Source organism: Lemur catta, chromosome 3 (genome assembly GCF_020740605.2).
Source record: "Lemur catta isolate mLemCat1 chromosome 3, mLemCat1.pri, whole genome shotgun sequence".
NCBI classification, from domain to species: domain Eukaryota; kingdom Metazoa; phylum Chordata; class Mammalia; order Primates; family Lemuridae; genus Lemur; species Lemur catta.
The window spans coordinates 81,546,881-81,569,300 of record NC_059130.1 but is presented as its reverse complement, the minus strand read 5'-3'; the positions used below and the strand labels follow the sequence as shown (position 1 = coordinate 81,569,300).

Below are 22,420 nucleotides of genomic sequence, written 5' to 3'. Positions count from 1 at the left end.
TGGCTGTCTCTTCATTGTCCTTCAAGTATTAACTTAAATACTCCTCCCCCAGCAATCGGTCCCCAAGCCCCTGGGCTAGGATAGACCTCTCTCAAGTGCCCTTCGTTGCATTTGTCACAACTGTCACTGTATAGTTACATTTGTGACTTTTACTGTCTGATTTCTGGCTCTTCTGCCCATGGCCCCCAGAACAGCAGCATTGCTCATCTTATTATTCTCTGTATACCTGGGACCTATCCCAGGCCTGGTAGGTGGCAGGCACCAAATACACATTTGTCAAGGAAATCAGTACATAATTGGGTGAATGAATGAGTGCGCGAGGAAATGAAGAGTTCCTGAATCTGCTTTTAGGCTGCCTCCCTTCTCTGGGACATTTCACCCAGGGTAGGATTTCCCCGGCACAGGCAGTTACTTCTCTGTAGATCTCTGCCTTTAACTGGAAGCCGAGTGAGGCTGAATGACAGGGGCGCAGGGAGCCGCACGTTGGTCTTGTCACAACACAGGAAGGGGAAGCACTTGACTTTTACTGTTACAAATAGGACTAAAATTAGCTCTAGAGCCACTGTCCTTGGAGAGAGGTCAAGAGAAACTGAACAGGAGGTGGGTGTTTACAAGTTCTGTCTAAGCTCTCCCATGACACTACACCACAGGCCCTCATTGCCCTGACCTTTCGTTAATGAGAGCAGAAGAGGAACTTCACACATTGGTTTCCATCTTTGATGAAAGATCTGGAACCCAGGAAGTCATCTTGGAGACTTTGCTCTTCTTCATCCTCCCCACCCAGACTCTTGCCAAGTCTTTAGGATTCCACCTTCTTCCTAACATCTATTGGCAGATGGGGTGGGGGGTCAGAGCATTGTTGCTTCCTAAGGAGCACAGGTGTTTTAATTGTATTCTGTGTGAAGATGTCTGCCATGACCACCAGACTGGGTGTTTGCCCGGATTGGAGGTTGGGAGCCAGTTCTAGACAGAGATTCAACCAGAAGGTAGAAAGTGGGGGCAGAGAGAAACCCACCTTTCCTCTAATTACAGTGATAACACCCCATAGTGGAGCTCTCATCACAGGCCAGGCGTGGTGCTAAGCACACAGTCTGCGCCACTTTAGGGTGGTCCATTATCAGTCGTGGTGAGATGCTGAGAGGGCTACTCAGTCGTCTTCAGGTCTGCTGAACCTTTTCGATGTCTAGGGGAAATATAGAAACCTTTGGTTTTTTGGCTAATAAAAGAATCTAAGAACTTTATTAATTTCTAATCCCTCCAACACAATGACCTCATATAATTCCCCTGTCACTATATAAACATTTATAGGGACTTACAAAATGTTATGTAGCTGATATTTGTTGAAGAGGATCTGGAAGAGAAACTACAGTTACCAATATTGATCAATAATTTTGGTTGTGCAACTTCGAGTCAATTATTTAGGTTATCTGATTCTGTTTCTCCTTACCAGAACTATTGTGATGCAAAAGTTATGTATATGTCAAAAGTGCCTAACAGGGTGCTGGGCTCAGAGCTGACATTGAGGTCATATGGCTGCTCACTTGGTTGGAACACAGTCCTCTTTTTCCTCTGCCCTCACTCTTTACTGGACAACTCTTGTTTATCCTTTAGGTCTCCGCTTATATGTCCCTTCCCCAAGCAGTCCTTCCCTAACCTCTCAGAGTAAATTCAGCCCTTCTTATTAGATGACTTCATGATGTCTTGCGCTTTTCCCACATATGATGATTTCAAGTATCTATGTAATTGTGTGTTAAATACTGGCTACAGGAGAGTAGATAACATGTCTTATCTTATTTTATTTTATGACTGGCATAGAAGGCATTCAGATTGACTGTCACTAAGATCATTTAGTGACCTCTGTGCCATTAAGTCCAATACTTTCATTTGTTTTTATTAATGCTTCTTATTGCAGAAAATTTCAAACATACACAACGGCAAAGAGAAGAGTATAATGAAATCTCAGGTACCCATGACATGTAGTAGCTGAAAGCGTATTTTTTAAAATTTCAAAATATTAAGGGGGTCCAAATGTTTTTCTTACATAGATACCTTTTATAATGCTTAAGTTGGGGCTTTTGGTGTACCCATCACCCAAATAGGGTTTGTTGTATCCGATAGGTAATTTTTACCCGTCCCTCCTTCTTGATTTCCAATGACCTTTACATCTTTGTGCCCACATGTGCCCATGGATTACCTCCTAGTTATTAAAGAGTACATGTGGTGTTCGCTTTTCCATTTCTGAGATACTTTGCTTAGGATAATGGTTTCCAGTTCCATCCAGGTTGCTGGAAAAACATTATTTCATTCCTTTATATGGCTGAGTAGTACTCCATGGTGTGTGTATATTTCTTTGAGGAATATACTGTTTTCCATAGAGGTTGTACTAATTTGCAGTCCCACCAACAGAGTTGAAGCATTCCTTTCTCTGTGCATCCATGCCAGCATCTGTTGCTTTTTGACTTTTTTTTTTTTTAATTTCAGCTTATTATGGGCGTACAAAAGTTCAGGTTATATATATTGCCCATGTCCCCCCATCCCCCCCGAGTCTGAGCTTCAAGCATGTCCATTCCCTAGACAGTGCACATTGCACTCATCAAGTAGGTATACACCCATCCCCTCCCCCTAGCCCCCACCTCTGTCCGATACCCAATTGGTGTTATTCTCAAATGTGCACTTATGTGATTTGACTTTTTAATAATGGCCATTCTGACAGGAGTAAGATAGTATCTCATGTGGTATTAATTTGCATTTCCCTGATGATTAGTGATGTTAAGCATTTTTTCATATGTTTGTTGGCCATTTGTTTATCTTCTTTTGAAAAGCTTCTGTTCATGTCTTTTGCCTGCATTTTAATGGGGTTTTTTTTTTTTCTTGCTGATTTGTTTGGGTCCTTTGTAGATCCTGGATATTAGCCCTTTATTGGGTGTGTAGTTTGTGATTATTTCCTCACATTCTGTAGGTTGTCTATTCACTCTGTTGATTATTTCCTTTGTTGTGCAGAAGCTTTTTAATTTAATTAAATCCCATTTATTTATTGTTGTTGTTACTGTATTTGCCTTTGGGGTCTTAGTCATAAATTCTTTGTCTAGGCCGTTGTCTAGACAAGTTTTTCCTATATTTTCTTCTAGAATTTTTATGGTTTCATACCTTACATTTAAGTGTTTTATCCACCTTGAATTAATTGTCATATATGGCAAGAGATAGGGGACCTGTTTCATTCTTCCGCGTGTGTCCAACTTTCCCAGCACCATTTATTGAATAGGTGTTCCTTTCCCCAATGTTATGTTGTTGTCTCCTTTGTCGAAAATCAGTTGGTTGTAGGTAGATGGTTTTATTTCTATTCTGTTCCATTGGTCTACATCTCTACTTTTATACCAGTACCATGCTGTTTTGGTTACTATAGCTTTGTAATATAATTTGAAGTCTGGTAGTGTGACGCCTCCAGGTTTGTTCTTGGTGCTTAAGATCGCTTTGGCTATTTAGGCTCTTTTTTGGTTCCAAATGAAGCATAGGATTATTTTTTCTTGATCTGTGAAATATGGGGTTGGTATTTTGATGGGGATTGCATTACATCTGTAAATCATTTTGGGCAGTATGGACATTTTAGCAATGTTGATTCTACCAATCCACGAGCATGAGATGTTTTTCTGTTTGTTCATGTCATCTGTGATTTCTTTCATCAGTGTTTTATAGTTCTCCTTGTAGAGATCTTTCACCTCCTTGCTTAAGTATTAACATATTCCTAGGTATTTTATTTTCTTTGTAGTTATTGTGAATAGTGGATCTAGAGACTGCTTTGAAGGAAAAGTTGGGGGAAATAATACATGTTAACACTGGTTTTAAAAATTGTCAGAATACAGCTTGCCCTGGAGATTATGTCTGAATATACATGTGCATATATCAGTGATTGATCTAATTGGCTGGCATGGGGGTAGATATTTAATGTAAAATGTTCTGTTTGGAGTTTTTACATAAATGTCACTAAAACATGAATATTTCAGACCACTTCTCAATCTAGAGTTGTATTAGGCTTGAGAGAACTAACTCTGTTTTTCGGGAATCTAAGCCAATTTATAGGCTGGCAAGAAAATTGTGTAATGATGTATAAAATCCACCCTTTCCACCTGGCCTCTGACCCAATCAGAGAGAGATATTGGGGTTTTAGAAGACACTGTTTAATGTGAGATTTTCTGTAAGGTTTGAGGCACAGATTTTAGGAGAAGTCTTTATAGTACTTTTGGGTATGTGTATATGTGAGTGTTTAAATGTGGCAAGTTAAAGTGAAAGAATATGACTGCTACTGGTAATAGCTATTGTTTATTGAGGTCCTGCGTGGGTTGCTTGATGTCTATTTCTCACAACAAGGTTTTAAGTTCGATGTTATTTCTCCCATTGAAGATGTGAGAAAATGGAGAGGCTCGAGAGTTGCTCAGGACCAATCACATAGCAAGTGGGAAAGCTGGAATTTAAATCCAAGTCTGCCTATTTCTAAAGCCTTTGCCTTTTCTGTCATACTGCACAGCATTTTAAAACATTGTTTCTGTTTAATTGAAAGATAAGTACGAGTTGGGAACTTATTCACTTCCTCCTTTATTTCATTATACAATCCATAATGCTTTACAAATTCTGCAGAAGTAGCCAGCTCTAAGGATTAGGGATAGCATAGATTTTTTTGAATAGCTAATGTTGGTGTTTCTCTCCTTCTGGCTTGAAAAAAAATTTCAGAGGCAGATACCTATTGTGCTATTGTGACAACATTTTTAAATACTTACTCAAAGTGCCAAGTCCATTTCATTAGCTGTTCTTCCACTAAGCAATCAAAATTCATATTGGTCCCTTATAAATGTATTACAGTGGATGCAAAGCCAGAAGTTTTGCATGTGTTTGTCAGGTATCAGTTAAGTGCCTAAATTGTACCTTTATAATATTGGGAATTTAAAAAAAAAAACAAACCTAATTTGGTATGATTTATTTCAGTTGAAGGAGAAAATAATTGGAAATGAATTTATTTTAACTCAAGGATAATATCTATTGCCTCACACTTAGAGACTTGCATACTGGGTCACTTATATGACTCAAAACAACTTTCAAGTTTTCTTATTTTCTCAATACACCTAGCTTTGTTCAAACTAAATGAGGCCATTCCCTGTTCTCAGGCATGATTCAAATATCCATAGTTCTGTGTCTTTGTTTATGTTTATAACATTTACCATGTCATGGATTTTTAATACCCACCTCATAATTTACTACTTCTCCCCAATTTTTCCTAGTACTTGACAGCCCAACTGGATATTGTCTTTGTATTTTCTGTTACTCCATGACAGTTTGTAATTCTTTAATTTCACTTACTATATCTCATTTACAACACAGTAATGGATGGACTCATTTTCTCTCCTCTAGCGGGCTGAGGGCTGAGGACTTGGACCGTGTATTGTCTTCATGCTCCTGACACCTTGTACAGAATTTGCACTCCATAGCCACTCAATAGATTTTTATTAAATTGAAATTTAAAAGGAAACTTGTGTGTTTTTATTTAAATAAGGCCATAAATTAGGCACAACTATTTTCATGAATTTGAAATTCCCAGAAACATTATTCTTCAATATTGTTCTTTTGTTGAGATTTAAGAGGTTGGCTTTACAGTAAATGAAATGAATCACAGAGTCTTTGAGCCAGAATAACAACAACAATACTAATAAAAACACAAGAAATCATCTGTGTAATCCATTCTCCTTTCTTAAAACCAGACAGTTCCCCGGCTACTTAAAATGATGAGGCTCTCCTTTCCTTAAAGATCCCCTTAAAGAAGACTGTCATCTTCTCTCATACCAAGTCATCGTGTCTTCCAGCCCTGTAAGTTGGGCAACTTTTCCTCAGTTAATCTAAACCCTCCCTTACTGAAATTTATGCTCATTGCCTTCTTAGAAATGAAAAACAGCTGCTTTCAACTGAAAATATTTCTCTCCCTAAAGATGGTTATTCCATTATTCCATATCTTTCTCTTCCCTAGGCATAATTCTCTCTTCCATCTGACATTCCTTTTTGCTCTCTGTTTCCATACCATTGAATACTACTCTCTCAACTTATTGGTCTTTTGCCTAAAAAAACTTGGGCTGTGCATGATTAGTGAGTGGTCGTTGATTTTAGGTGTCCTTAGAAATATGTCTCACACTATTAAGATCAGTCAATCCAGCCAAGCTGGTGGGTAATTGGAATGACATGACCCCAAATGATATATGGTGGTATCTTTTTAAGCTTTCCATCAAACATTCCCATCTCAGTTTCTCCAGTTGCTTAATTTATAAGACATGATTTATTTGTTATAAACTGCTTTGCAAGGTTCAAAAGAAACAGAAATGATGCACAAGGGAAATAGAGTGAATTTAGACCATGTATTTTTTTTTTCAGATCTGGTTTATAAATAAGCCTTAAGAGTGCTCTCAATTAGAAAAACACATGGTAATTCTAAAGGAGATAAAAAAAAGGAACATGGTACACTCTGAGTGCACTTTTACCTTTTCATATGGCTACTCATTTAAAAAAGCCCACAAGTTCCTTCTTGATAGTTGTTAGAAAGGATGGCAAGCAGGCAACTTCCTTTGCTCATTAGTTTAAGCAAAATATTGATTTACACTTGAGCCGAGGCCTCTGATCCCTTTTGTTGGCAGTTTCATTTGTTTTTAATATGAACTCATTTAAAAACTCATGGACTGAGTTGCAAAGGAAGAGCTCTAGTTGAACACTCAAAGCAGACTTCATATGCAAGAATAAAATAGGTGTTTATGTATATGGTAGTAGATTAAAGAACACGTCAGTGATAAGCTATTGATTCCACAAACATTAGCATCTGTGTGTCCACCTTACTAGGAAAACCAGGGTGCAGAATGTACCATCCTTGCTTCTAATGTACAGTCTAGTATGGGAGAGAGAGAATTCAGCAGGCATTCATAATGCAATTAGTGCTATGATAGGGAACAATGAAAGCACAGTGGAGGGACAAATACTGTACCCTTGGGTGAACTCCCAGAGGCATTGACATTTGAAGTGATTAAGATTCACCAAGGGCAAGAAAGGTAATGGTGTTTCAGGAGTGCACAACCAAGCACAGAAGTGAGCGGAAGTGTGACCCATTCAGGAAATTGCAAGTTTGTTTTAGCCAGAGAATAGGCAAATTATGGATAACATAGTACTCTTTATTCTAGATTCCCTGGGATACATACCTTAGGCACATTTTTTGTTTTTCTCTGGTGTTTGCTTATAGAATTTCCCAGAACCTCCATGGAGTTAATTTCTCTAGCCTTCTGTGTTTCCGTAAGCTATACAAACACATATTAAAAAACCTTCTTATAATCCTTTTTGCATTTGCCCCACATGTCTATCTTTCCTTCTGCCCTCTGAGTCACTCAAAGGAGGATATCTAGTATTGGAGGTTCATGACACCCCTGATATAACCGGGTCCCTGGGCAGTGTGCATTGCAAGAGATGGGAGAGACAAGAACACGGACACAGGAAGTAAGGTGAAAGGGTGTGGGGAGGTCAGGGGACCACCAGCATTCCCGTGAGCCAGGTGGTACTGATTGAAGTCTAGCACCCATTTTTATTCTCTTTTTCATGTTATAGATTACAGTGATTTCACGTGAAAAGCTCGTGAGTTAGCAGTAAAGCGTGTAATCTAAACGGGACCAAAGAGACCACGTACTTTTTTCTACTTTATCTAGTTCCTCATTTACTGAGACATGAACTCAGGAGAGAGATAGGAACATTGCTTCAGGCTTAGAATAGCAAACTGCTCTTATCAGCTGGGCTGACATCCTTTGATCATTCTCTCTGCCTTTGGATTACAAGCCTGGGTCTGTTTGCAGACATCCAGGCTGTAGCCCTCAGGCTTCAAGGTGGGTCCGTTTGCAGACAGACATCCCTGATCGGTGGAATGTCCCTCTCAAGGTCGAGCAGCTTTTGCTCAGTGAACTAACATATCTACAGGTTGCTCTTTGGCAAAGTCCTGTTCCACTCCTGGGGTTCTCATGTCTAGACCCTAACCCTCAACAATCTAGTACTCAGCTCTGTATCTCTGCAGTGCCATTCTCAGAACTAGAAAAAAATGTGTTTGGAAATTAAGGAATTCCTCCATGAATGGATAGAGTATTCTGAGTGGTTTTGCCTCTCACTGTGCAGAGGGGGCACAGTTTGGGCCCAATATTGGTTTGCAAGTTCAAGATATAAACCAAGAATTTGATTTTCAACTCAATTTTATGTTGAGTTGAGCAAGGCTGAGCTGGGTTGCCTATGTCATTATTTCATTTAGTGCAGGTGATGGTCATCAAATTAGCACTGAAAACCCATCTCATTTCTCTGTAGTATTCTTAGTGTCTTAAAGTTGAGTTTTCATTTCAACATTTCTTTTTCATTAGTCTTTTCTTGCTTAGAAGTAGCTATGAGATGATGATGTTGACACTGATAAAAACAATGAGAACAAAATTAGCTACTTTTTTGGGGCATGTGCTATATGAATTAACATAGCACTTAATCTTTTAATGAATTTCTGAGGTGAGTAGTATTATTACCTTCCTTAACAGATAAAGAAAATGAAAAGCAGGGAGAATATCTTACTAACTAAGGAATCATGGCAGCACCATGTCTGATCGAAAACCTGTACTCTGTACATGCTCAGTAATGCCTTCCTCATAGCAGCAGTAAAATCAAAAGTCTGGAAGAGTCTTTAGAAGGTCAGTTTTTCCATCTCACATCTGGAGGCAGGATCATGCTTGAACCGAATGCCTTGGTACACTGCCTGAAATGTATCCTCTGTAACCTTTGTCACCTGGTGCACTCCTACTCATGTTTCAGGTCTCAGAGCTCAAGCCACTACTCCTAAATGAAACTTCCCTAATATTCCCAGGTAGAATTGCCCTCTTACTCTGTTGTTCCTTTTAAACAGCTTATATTTCACCTGTGAAATTCACCGATCACACAGAGGGTATGTTCCTGGGGGCAGTTTGTATAGCTGTTAAAGGCATGGACTCCGAAGCTAATTGCTTGGCTCTGCCCGTATTAGCTGGATGATCTTAAGGTGCTCTCCTCCCTTCACAGACTGCTAATCCCTTGAAGCAAGAGAGGTAATATATACTGTGAGTGTCTTAAATGGCTAGGTCACAAATTGCCATGTTTTTGACCTAAGTGGTAAGTCTAGATGTATCCTCCTGAAGAGCTGATGTATTGTTTCTGCCAGTTTCCAGATCTTGATCCCTGAAGAACATTGAGAACCTGGTTTTAAGGCCATTTTTTCCTGTCTGTTTCTTTTTCTTTTCCATTTCTGTTTCCATTTCCTTCTCCTAATTATTCCTTTTACTTCCTTTCTTATACACAAGAGATCTTGAATGCTAGGAAATCTTCAGGTCTGTACTTGTAGTTCACCAACTTTCTTTTAATGTTTTTGCCTCTTGCCTTGTTTCGAAAATCTTAATCTGGTTCTCTCCCATTTGTGTCAAAGAGATATTGCTCGATGTTAGAATTCTCAGCTCTGAGAGATGAGTAAGCAGGCAGCTCCTTGACGTCGTAACTGAGAAGGGCATCGCCATGGTGACTTTTACTTATTGTGGCTGTTGTCATGATGGCAACCTCAGTCACCTGGAAGCCCAGTGAGTCCTGATAAAGGGAGAACAAACAGGGAGAGGGGAAGAATGCTCCCAGTGCTTTTTCATTTTGTACCATTGGAGAAGAGTGAGGCCATTTCTAGAGCCTACACCAAAATTGATAGCATAGGAAGACTAGAACCATGAGATCTGCTAAATATTCTCAGGGTGTTGAAGTATCAAATACCGGAAGATGATACCTCTGAGCAAAATCAGGCAGAGCAGTTTGAGATGTTTAGTATGAGGGAAATGACCGTGCCTTTCAATGCCTCTTAACAATGTCTTGTAAAAGATAAAGGAAAAGAATACTTGTTGAGTGCCTACAGTGTGCTAGGTACTGTGCTAAGCTATGGCATAGTATAGTTATTACTAAGAGAATTTGTGAAGATAATCATAGCTTATCAAGAAAAGATGTTTTATAATTTGCTCATGTGCTTATTTATATTGAAGAATAATCTTAACTTGATGTTTGTTAGATGCTCCTAAGGCCAGAGATTAATCATAAAGTGGCATAATAGCCAAACAGAATTGAAATCCTAACTGGCCTTGGCAGTATTTTATAAATATCTTTTCATGAGTGGGGCTGAATAAGCATGTAGTTAACAAGTATAGAGTTTTAATTGATCAGGGCAGGGTTTGAACTTATGCCCTCCTCCTTCCTAATGGTATGACCTCCAATGACTTAGCCTTCTGAGCCTCAGTGTCCTTTTTTATCAAATGAGGACACTGATGGTATCCTCACAAGTTTGCTATGACATTTAGTAACTCATATGAAACTCGCGTGCACAATGCCAGGCGTGTAACAGGAACTCAGTAAGCTGTCACTTGTTTTCTTTCCTTTCGCCCTTCATTCCCACGCCTTCTCTCATATTGCCTGTAATTAGTACCGTCTCTGTGTTATAGGGGACAAATCCAAATCCATGCATACAGGGGCTTCACCAAGATCTTCGAATATTTTGGTGGCGACTTTAGGATCTTTTGTTCTCTGACTTTTAGATCTCTTTCTTTTGGGGGCATGGGAAAATTCTCTCCTCTCAATTATTTATTCAGTCCTTTCATGCTCCCCATATTGTCATGGCCACATTTGAACCATGTTATCGGCAAGTCTAACTAAAAAGGCAATTTAATATTGCCCTGCGTTGCATCATTGCATATATTATTTCGGTCTGTCACAGGCCTGTCAGCAAGTCTTGATGAAGTACAGAGCCAATAGTAACAGGCCTGAAACCTGACAGCTCTTTAACAGAAGCAAGTCCGATTGGTGCAGTGGCATTTCTTCAGAAATAAGGCCCTCTTGGTCTCTTTGTTGATACAATTAGCAATCCAGTCCGAGTCATTATATCTCCCCGGGAGCTGTATCTTCAGGGCTGGTAATTCAGGCTGTTGCCTGGCTTGGAGACATAGAGCTATCAGGGGCCTGTGATGTACCAAAGGCTGCAGTCAGGAATATCTTGGTAATTTATCCCTGCTCTCAGCTCTAATTATTCTGTTATTCACTAGCTTGTTCGATTGAGACTTTCCAGGTTCTGCCTTCCCCAAGCAGAGAACAAAAGGTTTCCCTTGAAAGTGGGGGCCTGGCAATGTCAATACAGTGAACTGCGTATAAATAATGCAACAGTGCCGACTTCATTTTTATAAAATCTTGTTGGAGAAATACATGAGAATGATCAGGCCTCTGGAACTCGGCAGGCCTGTGCTTTTGATGTGTGCCTTGCTCTGAAGAAAAGCAGACTATGAAGTTCTCCTTGTTCTCGTGGAAGCCGCTCCATGGTCTTTGGAGCGTGGCTGGGATCTTGGTGACTCTTTCCCTTTGTTTCTCTAGTAGACTGGCGGCTCCTATCTGCCTGGGAAAACTCTGATCTGTATATACTGGGCCCTCAGTAAATGTTTTTCTGATCAAATGTGTTTTCTAAAAAGAAAGATGATTATAATTATAGAAGTTACCACTTATTTATCATCAAAAGTGAGCTTTACTTAAATCCTCTTATTTTAATACTCCTAAGGCTAGAGCGATCTGGCTGCACCATACTTTCTGCACCCTCTGCTCTCCCAGTTAGCCATCCATTCATTTCTTTTCACTGGTCAGGTTCCCCCAAAATAAATCTTCAGGCTGTAAACCTGGCAGTCAGAGCTCTGGGAGCTGAGTTGGGGAAAGGAGCTTCAGGGCTGGCCTGCAGAAAAGCAGACCCCGAGTTAATTCTGTCTGTTTTTGTCAAGGTGCCCCCACCCTCACCTGGCCTTCATACCCTACTCTCTGTGAGGGTGAGCCTCCGTTGTCCTCTTCCAGGTGTGGGAGAGGTGGCATCCCCATTGCTCATCGTGAGGTCACATGGGGTCTAATTACTTCCCAAACAGACTTTGAACCATCCTGCTATTTTTAGACCCACTTCAGTATCCACATTTTCAGAGGTGCTGAATGCCACTACCTCTTGAACCTTTCTGGGTCTGCACAGGTTAATCATGTTGCTTCTGGGTTTTTCCCACTGCTATTTAGGTTTTATCTTTCTCAAGTCTACAAAGAGAGTTATTACTCATCCATCTGTGTTTTCTGGCTTTCCTATTTGTGATACTGTCATCGTCTATCCTGTTGTCTTTGTCATTGTGCGTTTTTGCCTTTTTGGAATACTCTTGTACAGCCATTTTATTGGGATTTTTAAAGGGAGCAGAGATCAACATGTGTAGTCAATCTGGCATCTTTAACTGGAAGCCTCTTTTTTGTTTTTGAACTTTTTGAAATAGGAAAAATGATCTGTTAGAGATTTGGATGTTTTTTTTGTCTTGGAAAGTAGATGGCGGGAGGAATGTTAGGTAGGCAAATGCTTTTTCAGAAGGCTTTCCTTGTTCTGTTGAGGTGAATGGGCCATACAGTAAACCTAGTGTTCTGCTTGCTGCTGCCCCAGACACTGCAGAAATCTAACTTTTCTTTCTTCTAGGGCCCGTACACACAGCAGTAGCTAAAGATCTAGGTCTTATAATACAAGCAATTAAAAAGTGATTAAGAACCCAAAAGCTTCCTTCTGTAACTGAGATCTGAAAGTTTTTATTCATTCACTCAGTAAACATACATTGAGCTCTCAAAATATGCCAGGGGTTCTTGGGGCTGGGATAACATGATGAATAAGGCAGATGTGGTCCTTGCTGGGGGAAGTTGTGACCAGACCTCATATACTGAAATTCTCAGAAGGCCATAATTAAAACAAAATAAGGACTTTCTTTTATGCTAATGAGATGGATCCTTCAGTGTCTCCTGGCCCTCCTCACTCATACACACTCACGCCTAAAATAGTATAAAATGTAGGAAACCCACAGTTCTATACTCCTTCAATCTGCCAGATCCTTTCATCAACATGAGCTGCTGAGACCACTGAATTTCAGGCAAACTTATATAAAAAAAAAAAAAAAACAAGGGCAACTTTAGGTGGCCACATTCTATGATACCATTATGAATCTTTGATTTTATGTAGTTTTTCCATTGCATGTTTGCTAGTTCTAGGCTAAAACAGAGGAAAAAAAATACTCTAACCTTAACTAAGTTCAAGTTCCCTTTCTAAAAATTATGATTCTTTTTTTTTTAAACTCATGAGTTTTCTTGTTGAATTGACACTTTTATCATTTTGTAATATACTTCTTTATCCCTGGTAACATTTCTTGTTGTGAAGTCTACTTTGTCTAATATAGCCACTTCAGCTTTTTTATTATTAGTATTTGGATGGAATATCTTTTTGCATCCTTTTACTCTTTATTCTGTGTTTTTATATTTAAAATGTTTCTTTTAGACTGCATATAGTTGGGTATTATTTTTTATTTTTATCCAGCTGTACAATCTCTGTTTTTATATAGGAGGTTTTAAGCCATTTACATTTAATGGGTGGGTTTTAATCTATTACCTTGCTATTTGCTTTTTCTTTGTTCCTTATGTTCTATGTAAGTTTTCCCTTTTCATGTCTTTTCCAGATTATTTAAATATTTTTCTAGTATTCTACTTTATCTCTGAAATTGTTTTATTAGTTTTACCTCTTTTTTCACCAATTTCTGTAGGATTTATACTATGCATCTTTAACTTATCACAGTCTACCTTAAACTAATTTTATACTGCATTACATATATTAATAATATACTTTCATATCTTCCTGTGGTTCATACTGTTACTGTCATATGTTTTGTTTGTGCATATATTATAAGCTCCACAATGCATTGGCTTTTTTTGCAGTTGGATCTTTTAAAGATAAAGATTTAAGGTCAATTATGTTTTTTTGTTTTTTGTTTGTTGTTTTTTTGTTTTTTTTTTGTTTTTTTTTTTTTTGAGACAGAGTCTCGCTTTGTGAGTACTGTGGCAGTCAGCCGGGCTCACAGCAATCTCAAACTCCTGGGCTTAAGCACTCCTTCTGCCTCAGCCTCCCGAGTAGCTGGGACTACAGGCATGTGCCACCATGCCCGCTAATTTTTTCTATATATTTTTAGTTGGCCAGATAATCTCTTTCTATTTTTAGTAGAGAGGGTGTCTCACTCTTGGTCAGGCTGGTCTTCGAACTCTTGACCTTGAGCGATACATCCGCCTTGGCCTCCCAGAGTGCTAGGATTACAGGTGTGAGCCACCGCGCCCGGCTTAAATAAATTTAAAAATGAAAAATATGTATCTCTTATATGTACTCACATATTTACCAATTCTGATATTGTCCATTTTCCTCCTCTCTGAAGAACTTCATCATTTCTCACAATGTAGGTTTCTTGGAAATAAATACTCTCAGCTTTTGGTTGTCTGAAAAAGTCTATATTTCATATTCATTGTTCAAAGATTTTTTTTTGGAATATAGAATTCTAGATTCATTTTTTTCTTTCTAAATTTTTCAGCATTTTAAAGATGTCATTCCATTTTCTTCTAGTTTGCATTGCTTCTAGTGAAAAGTTTGGGCAGACTTTTTCCCCCTTTTCCTCTGCAATATGTCTTTTTTTCCCCCTTGATTTTTAAGATTTTTTTCTTGTAATTTTTTAAAAAGCAATGTGTTTATAGCATGTTTTGATGTGGTTTTTCTTTGTGTTTCATTGATCTTGGCTCTATGGGTTGATAGATTTTATCAAATTCTTAAAAAATTGTTGCTATTGTTTTTTCAAATATTTTTGATTGGATGCTGACATGGTCAATTTTATGTTTGAGTGTCTGGATTTTGTTGTCTCCCTTTAAGGGATGTTGAGCTATCTTTTTCTGGTAGGCTGTTAATATCCTTTTGGTTTGGTTTTATCCATCGGAGGCTTATTTTTAAACTGTGTTAGAGAAGATTTAGTGCTTTCTACAAGGAAAGTTTAGTCACACTTCTAGGGCTTATTTCTGCGGGGATCTCTACGGAATGCCTGGAGTGATCACCAAGGACTTTCGAGTCTGATTTTTGGTAACTCAGGTGCTTCCCAGCCCTTTGTGAACTCTGAGAACTGTTCAGCTTCCAGATTTCCAGTCACTCTTTATCAGACCCCTTGGAATTTCAGTGTGCATATGTGGATCTTAGTATTTAGCAAAGACTTAAGAGGACTCTTGTGTGTACTTTCAGAGCCCTCTTTCTGCATCACTTCCTCCTCTCTGGAGGTCTGTGTCACCATAGCTTCCAGCTGCCTCAAAGTTTTTGAATTCTGGCCTTTGTTTCATCAACTGCATGAGGTTACTGTGCTTTCCTCAGGATCCCCAGTCCTGCACTGTGGCCTGGCATGTGCCTCTAGGCAGAAAGCCAGGATGCTTTTAGGGCTCACCTCGTTTGTTTCCCTCTCAGGGATCACTCTTCCTGTGCTGCCTGTTGTGCAAGGTCTCAAACAGTTATTTAACATGTCTCTTCTCCTTTTCTAGTTGTTTAACACAGGAAGGTAAAATTCAGTCTCTATTGCTCCATTGTGGAAGCAGAAACTTTATTCCTACTTCAGTAAGAGTTTTTATCTTGATGTGGTGTTTAACATAAGTTGATCATTTTTCTCTCCTTTAATAAAATACTGTCATAAAATACATTCCTACATATCCTATTATTAAAACATCCTTGAGTGTTATTTGTAGTGTATTTTTTCACATTTAATTTTATTTTTATTTTTACTGCTTTATTTTTCCATTTTTAATTTTTTTTATTTCAGCATATTTCGGGGGTACAAATATTTAGGTTACATATATTGCCTTTGCCCCACCCAAGTCAGAGCTTCAAGCATGTCCATCCCCCAGACGGTGCACATTATGTGTGTATACACCCATCCCCTCCTCCCCACTGCCTCTGCCTGACAACCAATGAATGGTATTATTACATGTCCACATAAGTGTTGATCAATTAATACCAATATGATGGTTAGTACATGTGGTGCTTGTTTTGCCATTCTTGTGATACTTCACTTAGTAGAATGGGTTCCAGCTCTATCCAGCATAATACAAGAGATGCTATATCGCCGTTGTTTTTTGTGGCAGAATAGAACTCCATGGTATACATATACCACATTTTATTAATGCACTCATATATTGATGGACACTTGAGTTGTTTTCACATCTTTGCAATTGTGAATTGTGCTTCTGTAAACATTCCAGTGCAGATGTCTTTTTTATGGAATGTCTTTTGTTCCTTTGGGTAGATGCCCAGTAATAGGATTGCTGGATCAAATGGTAGTTCTACTTGCAGCAATTTGGACATGTCTTATTTTGAATTTTTGTGCTCACTTGCATACTGTGAGGGTGGCCCAGGGTTTTTTTTCTCATGTTATCCATGTTTCATTTTCGTAACATGTTACCCCAGCTTTTTAAATAATGTGGAGAGCATTCCTTCTTCCTCTAGATTCTGAAATACTTTGGAATGATCTGTTCCTTGAACATTTGTTAGAACTTTCTAGTACAATCATTTGGGCTTGAAGTTTTATTTGAGAGATGATTTTTAACTACTGACTCAATTCCTTTAATGGTAATAAATGTATTAAGATTTCTTGAGTCAGTTTTGGTAAATTCTGTTTTTCTAGTAAATTATCTATACCATCTAAATTTTCAGATTACTGGCATATTATCTTTTTATTTTTTTCTATTAATGTCTGCTTTATCTATTGCTATAACCTCTATTTTCATTTATTTATCTTTTCTCCTTTTTTCTTGCTCACTTTTGCCAGTTTTTCCATTCTATTTGTTTTTTCATAGTGCCATGTTTGGGCTCTGTTGAGTCCCTTAATTTTATCTTGGTATTTTACATCTTATATGTGCTTTTATCTTTATTACTCCTTTTTAATATTTCTTTCAGTTTAACCTGTTACTGTTTTTCACAAATTCCTAAATTAGCTGGTTAAGTTATTAATTTTCAGGCAAACTTCTTTTCCAATAAAAGGTTTTAAAACTCTAAACTTCTCTCTAAATACCGCTTAACCCATATAATCTCTGCTTGTTTTATAAAGCATTCTACCTCTCCCTCTTCTTATATAAATACATAGAATTGAATTTGTTGATTACAGTTACACTCTTTAATTCCTCAGTAGTAGTAATAATAGTTATTTATTCTTATAATTTACATGTTTCTTCAAATTCTGAAAGTGAAATTTTTAAATAGAATTGTCTTTTCTCGAGTGCTTCTTTTAAATATCTAGGAGCTCTTGTTTCATATATTTATCACTATGTTGTTTGGTTCATAAAATTTTATAATTGGTAGTTTTCTTCTTAGATTGAGTATTTTGTCATTGTGAAATGTTCTTTGTATTGTTTGATATTTTTGATCTTATATTGTACTTTGATCGTTATAGTATTTAAACATTTTTTGATTATACTAATTATTGCTTTGTAGAACTTTTTAAAAAGAAAGTTTTATCACATTGAAGCAATCTTAATTATAAACAAGATATAGCTTAATTTTAACCACAATGTGATTATTCTTATCTTTTAAGTACTTGTGGAATTCAGCCCATTCCCATTCGATGTAATACTGAAATAATTTATTTTATTTTGTCTATCTTATTTTCTATTTATATTACATCATCCCTTTCCTTCTGCCTCCCCCACCCATTAAAAATTTTTTGTTTGGTTTGGTTTGGTTTCACTGGCTTGTTAATTTTCTCTTTATTCTCTTTTATTCCTCATTATGTTGGGAGTTCTGCTAAGCTTTTTGTTTCCCCTAGTGATTACATTCTCATTCCTTACAACCTATAATAAACTTGTATTCTGTCCAAACATATATATGTATTACAAGATAGTTTTCCTGTGTATCCCTTCTCTAGTCTCTGACTTTGAGGTTTTGCTTACATAATATTTTCAGTTCCAGGTTATTACTAAGTTTTTTCTTATAGTGTAGCATGCCTGTTTTGTTTTAAGAAAACTCAATATTACAAATTCCTGCTTACATTATCAACATCTATTTAGATTTAAATATGTGTGTATTTATGTGTATATATGTATACATATGTGTATATGTGCAAGCATGTTTATATACATATATTCATATATTTGTACATACATGAGAGGGAATGTCAGTGTCTACTGATTCCTCTAATCTTTGGTTTCTACCATTTTGAGATACCTGCTCTGGACTAATTGTTATTTGGTTATGTTCTTTCTCACGTATTGTCCTCAAAGAGTGTATATGGGAAGTTTACTTTCTGAATCCTTGCATGTTGAAAATGTTTTTCTTTTTCCCCTGACAGCTGAATAATATTTTGTCTGGGTATAGGATTCTTGGATCAGTTTTTCTTTTCAGTCTGTACATTATTCCAATGTCTGTAACATTCCAAAGTTATAGATGAGAATTCCTTTAGCTAGTCTGAATCCCTTGCCTTGGTAAATAACTTATTCTTTCTGTCTGGAAGCTTGTATAATTTTCTGTTTACTCTTGAAATTCAAGTATTTCCTGGATTCACTTCCTGAACTTAATGAGGCTTTTAATCTGCAGGCTTACGTCTTACTTCAGCTCAGTATAATAAAATATCTAGCACTGTATTCGTGTAATTATAATATCTCCCTCATCTCTTAATCTTTTCTTTCTTTTTTCTTTCTCTCTTTCTCTTTTTAAAATTTTCTGGAATTCCTGTTATTCTCATGCGAAGCTCCTGGATCTGTCCTCCAAGCCTCTTATCTCTTCCATCATTATTTCTATCTCTTTGTTATTTTGCTACTTGTAGTAAATATTTCATTTACTTGGTCTTCCAGAATATTCATTTGATTTTCATCAGTGCCAGTGATGTTTTAGTTCTTCTTTGGAAATTTTAAATTTAAACTTAAATTCAGTGTTTATAGTTCCAGAAAGTTTTTCTTGTGTTCTTCTGATTTCTCATTGTTTTCATTCTTGATGTGTTCTTCCAATTTTTTCTTCATTTCTACTTTACTGGGACTTGCCTCTTAGAGATGTTCTATGTGATCTTCTTTCAGGTGAACTAGTCCCCCTAAATTACTTATTATTTTTGTTTTGCCTGCTCTTTGATTTATGTTCTTTTGACCTTCATATAGGTTTTCAGATTTCTATTTGGCATTAAATCTAGAAGCAGTGAAAGGTACAGACGTTCCTGCCCTGGCATTCTGGCTGGCAGTGAACCAACCAGCCAACAGTGAGTGGCCCCTTCTCTCCTCTTAGAGTGACCTGGGCAGAAGCAGCATTCCTTTCTGGCTGCTGACCTTGGGGTCAGCCTGTAATGCAGCCCCTGACTCTCTAAGGGCCCGTCTCTAATTCTAATCCTACAAACCAAGGAAGGGGGGCATGACACAATGGGCTGGTTAGGTACAGCTTGCCTGAAGGTTAATAGCTGTGGGGGAGGTCATGTTGCCCACTGAAATATTTAATACTTTGGGGAATGTCAAAACCCTGGTCTGAATAGAAGCCTCAGGGAGAAGTAAACCCTTTGTTCTGCTATTGGCACCTTGCCTTTGCCCACTAACAGGATAAACAAAGTCCTGTGCTTTCTCTCCTGGTGAGTTCTAGAGAACCTGTGGCCTCAGATGCACTCTCTGAACTTTACCAGTTTTGCTGCTTAAAAGCTCATCCATATAATCCACCAGTTTGATTTAAAGAGACCCAAATGAATTGGGTCCTAATGATGTTTGAATAATCCTGATGGAGGATGGAGTTGCCAAAGGCATGTGTAGCTATAAAATTTCTTGCCTCATCTTCCCTCCAAGCATACTCTCTGGCCACTTACTCTAACTTGACAGTGAGGATTGAGACATCCCTATCCTCCCTTTTACTGGGAGAAAAAGTCTACTTGGAATAACTTAGTTATACTGTGAAGTGCTGAGTTGTTTAACTCTCTCGCTCTATTACAAACCACAATGAGTGCTCAGTAGTTTAACACGGTCATTTACTTGGCTCTGGGTGGCTCATTAGGCTATGATCTGGTGTGTGATCCTCTGGTCTCAGTTGGACTCACCCACTGGGGTCTTGGCTGCCTGATCCAGCTTGATCCAAGACAACCTGGAGGTGTCTGACCCCGACTGGGCTTGGCTGGTTATTGCGTTGCTCCACGTAGCTCTTACTTACCCTCCTCATGGGACCAGTGAGCTAGCTGAGCATGATCTGCTCATGGCAATGCCAGAGGTGCAAGAGAACAAGCAGAAACACATAAAATCTCTTGATTTATGACTGGGAACTGGCATGCAATCACTCTTGCTTCATTCTTTTGAACTAATCCAGTCATATGACAGAATCCAAAGTCTAGCGGTGGGAAACGAGGTCCTGCCCACAGCATGGCGAGGTGGGAGGAAGAAGTCGCAGCACTTCACAGGTACACGGCAAAGGATGTGGATATGTGGAGGGATGGAGACTGCGGCCAAGAACTCAGCCTACCTCAGCTGTTCAAAACTACAGCGCAATATTTCCAACTGCTAATGGTACCTCAAGGGAGAGCCCTGAGTTTAGTTTGAAAGTAATAGGGAAACTTGCACAGAGGAGCTAACATTGGAACTGTGCCATAAGGATGACTTGGAATTTGCCAAGTAGACAAGGATGGGTGAAAGGAGCAGTAATTAAGATGGAAGGAACAGTCGGAGTAGAGGCACAGAAGTCTGCAGGTATGAATGGGGCACTTGGGGATTGAAGAGTGGTCCTGTGTGGCTGGATCGTTGGGAACAATTCCTCTACATTGTATTTTGCTCCATAGTATTTCTCTTTCCTAAAAAGTTGGCATTTCAGACATTGTGCCAGGAGGAGTTAGCCTATTGTGTACTCTTAACATATTGCATAGGTCACCACCTTCCTTATACATTTAAAAAAATCTTGCTTAAATAAGATGACTAATCTAGCATCTATATAATTGTTTCCACTGGTGCTAGCACTCCTTCAGTATATTTGTGCTATTTAGCACAGCTCAATGTGTTCTGCCATCTGTATCACGTCTAAAAAATCATTAATGTTAAATGGCCTTTTGTTGGCTTTCAAAAGACATTTAGGCCTTACTCAGTGCCACCTCTTCTGTGGAGCCCTCCTGGATATACCCTGCCCCCACCACCAGATTGCATCAGGTTCTTCTGCTAAAGGCACTCATTTTTCCCCTGACTTCCTTTAGAACATTTTATGGTTATTTGTTGGTATCTGATTTTAGTTGTGATTGTTTGATCAGTTTCTGTCTCCCCAGTTAAACTTTCAGCTTCTGTAACAGGAGAGGATCAAGTCTTTTGCATAACACTGGTTCCCTGGGGCACAGCATAGTTCTGGCAGTGTAGTAACTGAATACTAAATATTTATGGAGTGTTTGAGGGAATGCGTAGATCTATGAGGTACACCTAGGCTGTTGCACCTGTGAGATGGGTTTTGGGCTATCTTTAAAACTGTACGAGCTCCCCAGGTTCACCTGTGAGGAGGTAGTCAAACCATATTCATTCTTTAATGCTTCCATCCTGTCAGTTTGTATTGTGGCTTGACATGCACCTGAATGTGGATGAGTTACTGGTGATACAGAGATAAGGAGGGCTGGTTTTGTTCTGATGGGGTTTATTAATATATCAGAGATTGATATAGCAGATTTTATTTTATAAAGTTTGCCTGGGATACAATATGGAGAACAGATTAGAAGGCGTAGGACTATAGGGACGATGTATAAAGAAGGAATTAATTACATAGCGTGATAAGGGCTGTGACATAAAATGTACTTCATGCCCTGGGTACTCCTCCATCAGAAGAGGAGTACCTAACCCAGAGCTGGAGTCTCTCAGCCGAGGCTAAAGGAAGAGTTTGAGTTATAAGGTGAGGAAGCCAGGAAGAGTTTTCCCAACTTCCCTACCCTAATAGGGGTAGGACAAAGGCACGGAAGTGTGTAAAAAACATGACTTTTTTTGGAAAACTTCAAATAGTTTTTTATGGTTGGAATGTAAAATATTAAAGATGAATTAATAAGAAATGAGGCTGGAAAGAAAAATACCTTCCAGCATTCAAGTCTTTCACCCATTGAGTTATTATTTATATTTGGCACTTTTAAAAACTCTTTTATTAGAGAGAATTTTGAACATGTAAAAAAGAGTAGCAGAAGGGAACACCCACAACTCAGCCCCACAGCCAACAGCAATCCATGGCTAATCCTGCCCAAACCACAATGCCGTTCAATTCCCCTTCTCATGTTATTTTGAAGCAAATCCCAAATATCCTATTATTTCATACTTAAAATTTTTAGTATGTATATATAAATGATAGAGAAACCCTTTTTGGCTTTTTTTTTTTTTTTTTTTTTTTAAAGGGATAGGGTGTTACTATATTTCCCAGGCTGGCCTCAAACTCCTAGACTTCAGGCAATCCTCCTTTTTTAACATAACTACAACTGCCAATATGATATCTAAAATTTAATACTAATTAATTCAGCTTATCCCTGTTATAATTTTTAATTTT

At 38.3% G+C, this 22,420-nt stretch overlaps 1 protein-coding gene across 13 annotated transcripts in view; it reads left to right on the top strand.

The window, feature by feature from the left end:
* Positions 1-22,420, top strand: part of FGGY (FGGY carbohydrate kinase domain containing) — a 384,478-nt gene that overhangs the window by 123,507 nt on the left and 238,551 nt on the right. The window contains exon 1 of one of the 13 annotated variants that reach the window (XM_045547910.1): positions 20,277-20,327. The exons of 11 other annotated variants lie outside the window; for them this stretch is intronic. In XM_045547910.1, coding sequence (XP_045403866.1) covers positions 20,290-20,327 — 38 coding nt within the window. In that variant the 5' untranslated portion in view covers positions 20,277-20,289. Of the gene's footprint in view, positions 1-20,276; positions 20,328-20,512; positions 20,614-22,420 lie in introns of those variants that run through there. One more of the 13 variants, XM_045547911.1, reaches the window with a different exon arrangement.